The sequence below is a fragment of the Leucoraja erinacea genome, chromosome 23 (genome assembly GCF_028641065.1).
Source record: "Leucoraja erinacea ecotype New England chromosome 23, Leri_hhj_1, whole genome shotgun sequence".
NCBI lineage: Eukaryota > Metazoa > Chordata > Chondrichthyes > Rajiformes > Rajidae > Leucoraja > Leucoraja erinaceus.
The window spans coordinates 932,180-944,344 of record NC_073399.1 but is presented as its reverse complement, the minus strand read 5'-3'; the positions used below and the strand labels follow the sequence as shown (position 1 = coordinate 944,344).

Genomic DNA, 12,165 nt, shown 5'->3' with positions numbered 1-12,165 from the left:
GATTCCATTGTTCCTCCACATACGTCTGCATGTGCACTGTTGACACAGCAGGCAGGTCCCTCTATTCCCCTCTGTCCATGTCGCAGTGCTCTTGCCACATTCTGTTTTTACACATTTTAGCCAAAGTCAGACAATCTTAGTATTTTAAGGGAATATAGGGCAATAGCATGCAAGTTGATTAGAGGGCAGTGATCAGGTTTTCTGCTGCTCTGATTTCATATCGAGTGCTGATGCCTAGCCTTGGTCATCTTCTTTGATGTGGTGACAATTTTGTTTGCTAAAACTGCTTCCTGCATTGAAGAATCTTTCTCAAAATGTTGATCACTACTTTTTGTCAATAAAGCTCAGCTGGAAGTCCATTAGCTGCACTTTGATCACATTCATTCATGCAAAGTTGGTAATTAAACTAAGAACAATGTATGAAGTGCTGAGAGTTCATGAATGCTATTGCTGACATTAGCATTCATGTTGCTGTTGCGTCATCTACAATCAGACTGCTGAAGGAGCTTGGAATCCACGGTCAGGCTCTGCGGAAGACCATAAGATCACTCTCAGAGGCGGCTGAAAGAAGCAGCCGGTGGATTTGGCTCAAGCGGAAAGACCCATGCTGGGCCCCAAGTACGTCAGGGTGAATCTTTGGGATGGTTTGACACGGGACACGCGCTGAGGGCTGATCATCCTGCAGCGGGCCGCCCTTGTGGAGGGTGTATAGTGTTAAAAGGCCGAAACACCCAGTGATGCAAGGGTACACTACTGATGATGTGTCCTGTGCCCAACTATCCTGAAGGTTACACAGGCCAAGATATGTGTATCACCCCCCCGCCCCCCACCGATGTTGAGCATCTACCACTCTCAACAATCAACGGATGTCGTGAAATGCTCCCCACCTATTGGCACAAGGGACTTTTAACATCTAGTCCTGTGTATTTGATTCTTTGACTACCCAAAGTCTGCATCATGTAAAAGACAGATCAGGACTCTGATGAAATATTTTCCGCTTGCTTGTATGATTTCAGTGCAAACAACACTCAGGAAGTGGGATTATATTTAGGGAACAGCTGTTTGTCAACTTATCCACCTGCTTTAATGTTCATTCCCTTCACGAGCAGCATATCTCACATTCACATGATATACTGCAACAACTTGCCTCTACACTTTTGGAGGCCAAATGCTGCAACACATGGAAACAAAGACAGTTTTTTCCTGCACACCTTTCTCATCTGGAAATATCTTATTTGGAAATATGTAATCGATAATGCATTGTTCCACTTGGAATTCTGACCTATTTTCTTAACGTACTAGAAAACATCTAATGTATGTTGACTGAATCGACTAATGATCAGAACATTTGGGGTTCAGTTGGAGAACTTCATCAAGAAGGCTCCAGGAATTCAAGAATGATTAACTATCAACTTCTCAATGGCAATAGGCAATAAATGTTGGCTTGGGCTGAACCAGATAGATCCCTTCTGAATTTTCACCTCATTGTTCAAAAATATTTTTATTTGTTTTAAATGTTTCATAAAGTTAGTTTAATTTCATGTTTATTATTTCAAACTAATGAGGAACAGTGAAATACTTTCTAAATTAAAAATTGAAAGATGTAGCATGGAATCAGGCCTTTCTGCCCATCAAGTCCATGACAATCATTGATCACCCATTTATACTAGTTCTATGTTATTGCATTTCCTCATCCACTCCCTACACACTAGAGGTAATTTATGGGGACTATTTAACAGAAATCCCATCCATCTTTGGGATGTGGGAGAAAACGAGCATCCGGAGGAAACCCTTGAACTGATTATTGCTTTAATGAACTGGATGATTCCGCCGAAATGAAAATGCACCTTATAATTTGGTAATCAGTGCTTTCAAATTAAAATACAAGGATTGTTAGTTTCTAAAAATGATATGCAATTAATTCTCAAATCAAAAATGAGATTTGTTGTGTTGACTTTTTATATTTAATTAAATTTCATTTCATCCTATATTTAAAGTGGTCACTCTAACAAAGTGGGCCCTGGATATAACATAATCAAGGACCACTTATATCCTGCTCATTCCCTCTTCTGTTGGGCAAAAAATGCAAAAGCTTGCATGCATGTACCACCAGATTCAAGAACAGCTTCTTCCCAGCTGTTATCAAACTATTAAATGGACCTCCCATAAGCTAAAGGTGTCCTCAAGATCTCCCAAACTACCTCATTGCTGTCCTTGTCCTTTTCTTTTTAGTCTCCACTTTCTCGAGAGCTGTAGTAGTATATTCTGCACGCCTATTTATTTTTATCTCTTTGCACTCACTGCCTGGTGCATCGCTTGATTGTACTTCTCTGTTTCTCAGTAAATGTGACAATAATAAACCAATACCAATGTTAATAACTGTATCTTTGTATAATATTTAGGGCTACAATAGTATCTCTGGAGGATTTTGAACAACGGTTGAATCAAGCAATTGAAAGAAATGCATTTTTAGAAAGTGAACTTGATGAGAAAGAATCGCTTCTTGTTTCCGTTCAGAGGTTAAAAGATGAAGCACGAGGTGAGTTTATTTTTTATAGACAATATTGCTGTTGAGCAGGTTTGTTCTGTGTTAATTAAGATGATATACACAAGCCTTTTCTACCTGCGATTCCTGCAAAGTTGTGATTACATAAATGCATTACAAAATTATTATATAATGCTTTAGCTTTTCATTATAGCATTAAATGGTTTTTATCAGTAAAAGCCACTATTGAATTACTGTTATAAATGTAATTAATTTATACTCAAGAATAAGTCTGTATAACTAACTGTTATTTCTGAAATGATGACGTACAATGTTAAATCTGATTTGAAATTATTTCTTACTGGCTGCTCTCCAGCTCTTGTTCTCTCCTGCTTGATCATCCTCAACACAGTTGTTGATCACTCACTAGATTATAATACCTCGCGCATGGAGCTCTAATACCCCGTGGGAAACATGCGCTGGTTGTATTCAACACCGCTGCTGCTAGACATCAATGTTAACTCTGCCTCTTCCTTCAGTGCTTCGTTTTTTGCTTTTAATTCAGTGGGAGATTGGCAACAAGATATTTTGTTGGGGGGGGGGGGGGTTTGAAAAGGCAGATGGGTGGGGCCAAGGAAGGAAGAGCAGGAATGATTGGGTTAACATATGATGAATGTTTGACGGCACTGGGCCTGTACTCGCTGGCATTTAGAAGGATGAGGTGGGACCTCATTGGAATTTAACGAGTAGCAAAAGGCCTGGATGGAGAGGATGTTTCCACTAGTGGGAGAGTCTAGGACCAGAGGCCATAGGCCTTAGAATGAAAGGACGTACCTTTAGAAAGGAGATGAGGAGGACTTTCTTTAGTCAGAGGGTGGTGGTGAATTCATTGTGGAATCTGTGGAATTCATTGCCACAGTTGGCTGTGGAGGCTGTGGAGGCAAGTCAATGGATATTATTAAGGCAGAGATTGGGTCAGTGGTTATGGGGAGAAGGCAGGAGAATGGGATTGAAAAAGAAAGATAGATCAGCCATGATTGAATGGCGGAATAGACTTGATGGGCCGAATGGCCTAATTCTACTCCTACAATATATGAACATGAGAGAAGTAGACTCATGTGCTTTCCCCAAGATACTTTGCTTTACCATTCATTATATGCACAAAGACAACCTTACCTAACATTCAGTTCTGAAAACGAACCCAAATTCCTTGTAAGCACATTGCATTGTAACTGATCCAAAGTGCTGTTACGAACAGTGTGTTTGGAATGTATTTGTTAGTATAGTGCATAGGTTGGTTATCTTGATGTGTGGTCCTGTGGTACTATACTAAACATTATTCTTAACTAAGTGAAAGGGAAAAAAACCCTAAAAATTCACAACTATTATTCTTTATTGCAACAAACCTTTGCTCAACTGCAGTATTGTGAATATTGTTTTAGATCTGCGACAAGAGTTAGCAGTAAGAGAAAGGCAGGAAGTAACCAGAAAATCTGCCCCAAGTTCGCCAACACTGGAGTGCGAGAAGATGGATACGGCTGTTCAAGCCTCCCTCTCTCTCCCAGCTACACCTGTAGGAAGAACAGCAGACAATGGGTTTGCTTCACCCAGAGGTGTGTGACACAAGTTTTCTGATGAGTACCAGAATTTCTTCTACGTTTGTATGGATTGCATATTATGTTTCCACTAAACTGGCAAATGTCTAAGATGGACAGCAATTTGACTTGGATGGGTTTTGATAAAATGGAATTGTTCAATAAGTCATCCATTTGGTGCTGATCCTTGACCCACCACTCCACTCTTGAAGCCATGTGCCCAAATTGAATGTGGAATGATTGCACGATGAGGTGACTTTAATGTTACTATTTAAGAATCTCAGAATGGTAAAGGCATGTTCCTATGGCTATAAATGCAATGACATTCACGGGGTAGTGTTTACCCATGTCCAAACCATTCCAAGTGTTACGCGTTGTACTTGACATGATTAAATATGGTGTTAATTGCCTGACTTTGCAAGCATATAAATTTGAAATGGGTGAACTCATGACTCATAGTAAGTAACCAAATAACCACTTTATTTAAATACATATTTAGTCCCTTGGGTGTGTTGACACTTAAAACAATGTTCAGTGTGTATTGAGGGAGATTGACCAGAGGTTGCAAAATGCATTGATTTGATTACTCATGAACAGTCAACATTAAAGCAAAGCATGTTATCAATCCCCGTTTTGAATTATTCTGGATCGGGCTTCAGATTTAGATACAATTAATTGGTCATCTAGGTAGAAATTGCACCCAGTTTATTCTCACCAAGTTTCCAGTCAAACTCATTCACTTATTTCTAAATCTGCCATGCAGAGAATTAGTTTAAAAATTAAAATATAACTATGGGGAAACTCGCCTTTACTCTAGGTTTCATTTCTGACGCAGAAACTATAAGAGCAAATTTGAAAACAAAGGTGATTGGACATTAACCATATAATATAACCATATAACAATTACAGCACGGAAACAGGCCATCTCGACCCTTCTAGTCCGTGCTGAACACATAATCTCCCCTAGTCCCATATACCTGCGCTCAGACCATAACCCTCCATTCCTTTCCCATCCATATAACTATCCAATTTATTTTTAAATGATAAAAACGAACCTGCCTCCACCACCTTCACTGGAAGCTCATTCCACACAGCTACCACTCTCTGAGTAAAGAAGTTCCCCCTCATGTTACCCCTAAACTTCAGTCCCTTCATTCTCATGTCATGTCCCCTTGTTTGAATCTTCCCTACTCTCAGTGGGAAAAGCTTTTCCACGTCAACTCTGTCACGTCAACACGTCAACATTAAGATTTTTTCTGCTATATAAGCCAAAATATTTGATGTAAAACTGAAATTTCATACAGTGGGTACCACGACTGGTGGCAGATTGTGGTTACAGTGTGTAAAATCAAAACACACAATCCTTTAAATTCTGTGCATACCACACTGATCTTTTGTGTCAATGACTGGATTTTATCAAAAACCTAAATGTACAACTAGATGTGGTGATAGGATTCTTGCCGTCGCTTTAAACAGGCGTGCTAGCTGATGGAATACTATGGGCATTCATAGTGATGTGTAGGAAGGAACTGCAGATGCTGATGTAACTCAACGGGACAGACAGCATCTCTGGAGAGAAGGAATGGGTGATGTTTCGGATCGAGACCCTTCAGGGTCGCCCGTTTCTGCTCTCCAGAGATGCTGCCTGTCCCACTGAGTTAGTCTGCATTTTGTGTCCATCTTAGGCTTGCATAGTGATGGTTGATATAACTTGCACAACATTCTCTGCAGATAAGACGTGTATGTGTACAACCAAGCTTTGTCTCCCAGTAATATAACTGATTTGTGAATGTTATGGTGGGTGTGGGTGTGCTGTACTGTATCTGCATCGACCATAATTAAGCTCTTTGTTTTCCAGCTGTACCAAATGGCTATGGCACGTCTCCTTTAACTCCATCAGCCAGACTATCTGCACTAAATATTGTTGGTGATCTTTTAAGAAAAGTAGGGGTAAGTATCCGTTCTATTTATTTTCTTTACAATATAGAAGTGTTGTACATTAGCCAAAGCATAAAAAAAATATTTTTTCTATCATTTCCGTTTAATCCTTTCCTTGTATTCTTTATTAGAATTTGTCCGTGTTTTAATTATTACAACTAACGGTTTGCTAAGAAACTGTTAATGCCCTGTCCCACAGTACGAGTTCTTCACGAGTCTTTCCAAGCTTACCGAGTACCTGCTGTTAGCGTTACGAGCTGCTAAGAGACGTCCCCGCTACGTACATTCTACGTGTTTCCACGAGTTTGATTTTTTTTAAACTCGGGAGAGCTCTTGAATGAACTCGTACAGTGGGACAGGGCTATTTAGGTTCCACATTGCTATTCAAGGAAGATCTATGTTCTGATATCTTCAGCTGACTGTATTAAAGCAGAGTCAATTAATCACCTTGTTTCTGGGATACTGCCAGGAAATATACTATTTTATGTTTTTAATCAGTTTATTTGCTGTCTCAGGTTGACAATTAATACATTTCATAAATAATTCATATGCTATGTCGCTCTTCCAGGGAGATGCTAAATGCATTTCGTTGTCTCTGTACTGTACACTGACAATGACAATTAAAGTTGAATCTGAATCTAGTTGTGATGTAATCCCTCAGTTTACATCAGGAATATGATCCTGAAAAATGTAAGTGAAAGTTTGTAAATCATGAAATGCATTTTGTTGTAGTATTTTCCTACAGGAGTATGATGAGCTATTGGTTATGGCAAAACAACCGGTAAATTGGAGACATGTACCCTAAAGAGTCAGTTGTGTTATACTGGAAAATTCATAAAATATTAAAAATTCGACAATTATGTATTCTTCTATTTAGCTTGGCTGTAAACGGTGTTTTTTATTGCAACTTTTGTTTTTCTTAAAAGTAATTTATCGCATGTGTTTTTAAATAATTTAATGAGGTGCCCTTTAAATGCAAGTGATCTGCCAGAATAAACAATTACTTTAATATTCGTATTCAAATAAAAGAATGCTACAAATCCATTAATTCATAAATGTTTAGATTTTGTTGCACATTATGATAATTGGGAAGAGAGTAGTAATTTTAGATGAGGGCTAACGTGTCAGTGAACTCTGCACAATGTATAAAGACTTAGATAGCTTCAAGTAAACAACCTTCCACCATTCAATTTGTTGAGTATGTACAATGTTAACGGCCAAAGGATTGCTATTATCCATGGACCTGTACCACAATGACATTCATTGCCAGGAGAGATAAGATAAGGCTAGCTAAATAAAAACAATTCTGCAGCCCAGAAAATGTCTCTTCTGCTTTGCCACTTTCGAAGCTCTGTACTTAGAATATATTATCTGTGCTATCTAATCTCTTTCCTCCTCATTCTTCACTTCTGTAGTTGGGAGAATCTGGGCTGATTTTAAGTTTGTCCTGAATGCTTCTGTTCAGTCATCCCTTAAGAAATCAGTGCTTTTGTAGTGGGAGAGAGGGGAGCATGGATGGAAGTTGTTGAGTGTTTATTTCAAGTAAAACAAGGGTTGTTTGTGGTAATTTTCATTCTGTGTCCGTGTTAAATGAATGTATAAATCTTTCCAGGCCTTAGAATCAAAGTTAGCAGCATGCAGGAATTTTGCAAAGGACCAAGCGACGCGGAAGTGTTACAGTTCAGGGAATGGCATCGGCACGGCGATGGTCAACAATGCAAAGTTTTCAAATTCAGGCTTTACAACGTACTTTGACAAAGGGTAAGTATTTACTGTCCATTAATGTATAAAACAGCCATTCTAGTCTGTAAAACAAGAATCAGTATAGAGCAGTGGCTAAAGAATCAGGGAAGGTTGTAAATTATTGTGATCTGTAATGCAGTGCCTGAAAGGGAGACATAAACTGATTCAATTGCAACTTTCAAAATAAAAAATAAATGATAAGTTTGTATGGAAAGATAAATGTAAACCTGGTTTCCTAGTTTGATCCCAACTTAGTACTTTGCCTTATACATCGCTACATCCTCATTGGAACTTTCTAAATAAAGTTTCTGATCCCTTGGCAAAGCTTCTTGCTCCTTCACAATTTCACTTGAAATAGTTATTTGTCCAGGTCATGATAGAAAATAAACAACAAAAAAAAGCTTTTGACAAGGTCCCACACAAGAGATTACTGTGCAAAATAAGAGCACATGGTATTGGGGGTAGGTTATTGACATGGATAGAGAACTGGTTGGCAGACAGGAAGCAAAGTGTAGGAATTAATGGGTCCTTTTCAGAATGGCGGGCAGTGACCAGTGGGGTCCCGCAAGGCTCAGTGCTGGGACCCCAGTTATTTACAATATATATTAACGATTTAGACCCCTGGTTCTGGACTTTCCCCAACATGGGGACCATTTTTCCTGCATCTAGCCTGTCCAATCCCTTAAGAATTGTATATGTCTCTATAAGATTCCCTCTCATCCTTCTAAATTCCAGTGAATGCAAGCCCAGTCGACCCATTATTTCTTCTATGTCAGTCCCGCCATCCCAGGAATTAACCTGGCGAACTTGTTTACCAAATCTGGAGAATTCAATGTATGCCAAGGATAGACACAAGGTGCTGAAGTAACTCAGCAGGTCATGCATATCTCTTCAGAAAAAGGAAGGGTGACATTTCGGGTCAGGCCCCTTCTTCAGATTCAGCCTGACACGCTGAGCTACTCCAGCACTTAGTGTCTACCTTTGTTATAAACCAGCATCTGCAGTTCTTTGTTTGTACCTTTTCTGAATGTTCATACTGTTAGGCTGTAAGTTCAATCTGAATTTGTTGCATTTGACATAGAGTCCAGAAGGCTGCCATGTGCCCAGATGGATGATGCAGTGTTGAACCTCATTATAACTGCACGGTGCTGTAAGGCAGGAGTGGGGTAGCAAACTGGAGTGAGGAAAAGGGGAAGCTCAGGGCAGCTCCTGTGGACTAAATCTGTATGAAGAAACTGCAGATGCTGGTTTAAACCAAAGATAGACACAAAAAGCTGGAGTAACTCAGCGGGACAGGCAACATTTCTGGAGAGAAGGAATGGGTGACATTTCAGGTCGGGTCTGAAGAAGGATCTCCGGCAGAAATCTCACCCATCTTGTTGAAGGGGTTGGCAAACTTCCCCTTTAGGTGCTCAGGCTTTCACTTTCACCCACTAGCTAGCTGTTGTTTTAGAACTAAGCAGCTGGACAAAGGCAGGTAGATCACACTGAAGCTAACACACCACATCCACACATTTCCTGATAACCTTCCACCTACAACTTAAAGCGTGTATCCATATGACATTTTTTTAAACAATCCTCAACCCCACCAAACCGAAGATTTAACTAGAATTGGACTTTAATATTCCTCCACCCAATATCCATGGAACAGATCTGACTTGGATGTATGGATTTAGAATCAGAATTTGGTTTCTATCTCTATAATCATTTCTGTGGTTGATATTGCTGTCATAAAATGAAAATAATACTATGTTGTATAGAGCAGTAATAGTTGGCTATAATCTTTTAATCTATGTAGTTAAACCTGTTAATATTCATTCCACTTGTTCTAACACCTAACCAATGACCATTGAAAGCCATACCACCTACCACTGAAACTCAGTAACTCTTTCTGATTGAACTTCGTTAACTTACTATGGGAACCCAAATCACCAAAATCTAAACCGGTTTTAGCAACAGAATTAATTGATTTCAGTTTAAATTAATTGAACTCTGAAAATCCCACCTGATGAAGCTGTCCATGGATGTATGCAGTAAGATCTACTGAACATTCAGGCTTGAACTGCTAAGTAACAAGTAATATCTATACTATACAAGTGCAAAGCATGGATCATCTACTGGAGAATCTGAGTGGTCTATCTTGACATTCAATGACATTACATTTGCCAAGTCCACTGCTATCTACTTCCTGGGGATCTTCATTGACCAAAAACACCTTGGAATCAGCCACACAAATGCTGAAGATCTACAACAGGTTGAAAAACGAGTATGCTATAATAGGCAAATCACATTCTGACACGGGTTAGCATGGTGATGGAATAATCACTTGGCAACCACTCAAAGATGTACCAGGACAAACTGGCATCAATTCCCAAGACCAGACGTGGAAGCAGAATTAGGCCATTCAGCCCATCCAATCTACACTGCCATTCAATCATGGCTGATCTATTTTTCACTCTCAACCTTATTCTCCTGCGTTCTCACTATATCCTTTGACGCCATTTCTAATCTAGGATCTGTCAATCTATGCTTTAAAAATAGCCAATGTCTAGGCCTCCACTGCCTCCTGTGGCAAAGAATTCCACAGATTCACTGTCCTCTGGCTAAAGAAATTCCTCCTCATCTCCAATCTTAAGGTATGTTATTTTATTCCGAGGCTGAGACCTCTGGTTCTAGACTCCCCCATTACTGGAAACACCTTTTCCACGTCCACTTTCATTAATCGGTAAGTTTCAATGAAAACCCCTCTTACCCGTCCAAACTTCAGCAAGTGAAGGCCCAGGCACCTCTGGCAACAGCCAAACCTGTGACGTTATTCACCTAGCAGCATGAGAATGTCACCACTTGCATGTTTCCCCCCTCAGATAAAACACTTGCCTGCTCTGCAATTGACTGCCTTTCCTTCTTCGTCATGAGATCTAATTCCTGGGAATCGCCACCTCAACAGTAACTTCCATGGTTCATAAAGTTAGCTCACCACATCCTCCAGCATGTTGCGGGTGGGGTATTAATACTGGCTTTGTCAGTTACACCTACATCCTCAAAAATGCTTTAGAAATGTCACTTGCCATCAGCTTCCTTAATAACAGTGATGACATGAATTTTGAAACATCGAAAATCTTTTATATTATAAGACAAACACATTCATCTAAATGAAATAATAGATCATTAACATTCCATCGTGCAGATTAAAATACCATGTTTATAACAAAGAGTTTTAACCTTAGTTCACAATGTTTCTTGAAGTGATTCTCCAACATTCGGTACTCCATTTCTGACCAAAACACATCCAGTTATTTTGCAGTATGGTTCACTTGGCAAAATGTACTTTTGTTTTGTGATTATTTTGCTGCGTAAACACTAGGATCGCCCTAAAACATCTAAAAGCTGGAATGAGATTCTTGGGTATGAAAGAGCATCCTCTTCTCCATGCTTAACACAATAGGCATCCTTGTTTCCGCCCACCATTATTTCCGTCAACGTCAATAGAACAGTATTTAAGAAGCAGAGTTAAATGTCTTGCACTATTTCATTCAACATGCCAGTACTCCTACATTTTGTTTTGTTGCCGCTGTTCCCATCTGAGGCTTTTGTTGAATAATGGGTTCATCTGAAGAGCACAAACTTTAATGCTCCAGTTTGCTTATGGTAGCTATATTGCAAATTTTCTTTCAATTCAAACTCTGATGGTAAACGCTTTGATGAAGTCAGTTAATTCCCCTTCCCACCTGTAGCAAACATGCACAAAATATTGCCAATGAAAGGCACATGGGGGTTTTAAGGAGATGAACCAAGCAAAAGCCCCTCCTGACTCGGATGTTTAATAATTCACAAGATTAAATATTATCCAAAAACTCCCTGAAAGGCTTGCATAACTAACTGTACATAAATTAAAACATTTACTGATTTTAACATCACTTTAGAGGTACAATTTGGAAACAGGCCCTTCGGCCCAGGAATCATCCTGTACACTAGCACTACTCTACACACAGGGACAATTTACAATTTTGCTGAAGCCAATTAACTTACAAACCTGTATATCTTTGAAGTGTGGGAGGAAACCGGAGCACCTGAAGAAAACCCTCACGGTCACAGGGAGAATGTACAAACTCCGTACAGACAACACCCGTAGTCAGGATCGAACCCGGGTCTCTGGTGTTGTAAGGCAGCAACTCTACCAATGTGTCACTGCGCTGCCCCAATTGTACAACTGATATTCATTTATCGTTTTACTTCTAACCAGTTCTATAATGTAGAATAAGTCTGTAGATATTGTTGAGCAACCCTGCTAATGGCAGAGTGAACATAGCATTTCTAGATATGTTACTGGTTGGATTAGATTCTGTATCGATATGGAATTGGCTGGTTAGAGCAGGAATTGTGTGTTGTGTTGCAGATTTAGGT

The 12,165-nt window shown here is 39.5% G+C and overlaps 1 protein-coding gene across 5 annotated transcripts in view; it reads left to right on the top strand.

The window, feature by feature from the left end:
- Positions 1-12,165, top strand: part of LOC129708092 (nuclear distribution protein nudE-like 1) — a 35,567-nt gene that overhangs the window by 20,004 nt on the left and 3,398 nt on the right. For all 5 annotated transcript variants that reach the window (XM_055653648.1, XM_055653644.1, XM_055653649.1 and 2 more), the window contains exons 5-8: positions 2,403-2,539; positions 3,928-4,098; positions 5,939-6,030; positions 7,631-7,779. In XM_055653648.1, coding sequence (XP_055509623.1) covers positions 2,403-2,539; positions 3,928-4,098; positions 5,939-6,030; positions 7,631-7,779 — 549 coding nt within the window. The remainder of the gene's footprint in view (positions 1-2,402; positions 2,540-3,927; positions 4,099-5,938; positions 6,031-7,630; positions 7,780-12,165) is intronic.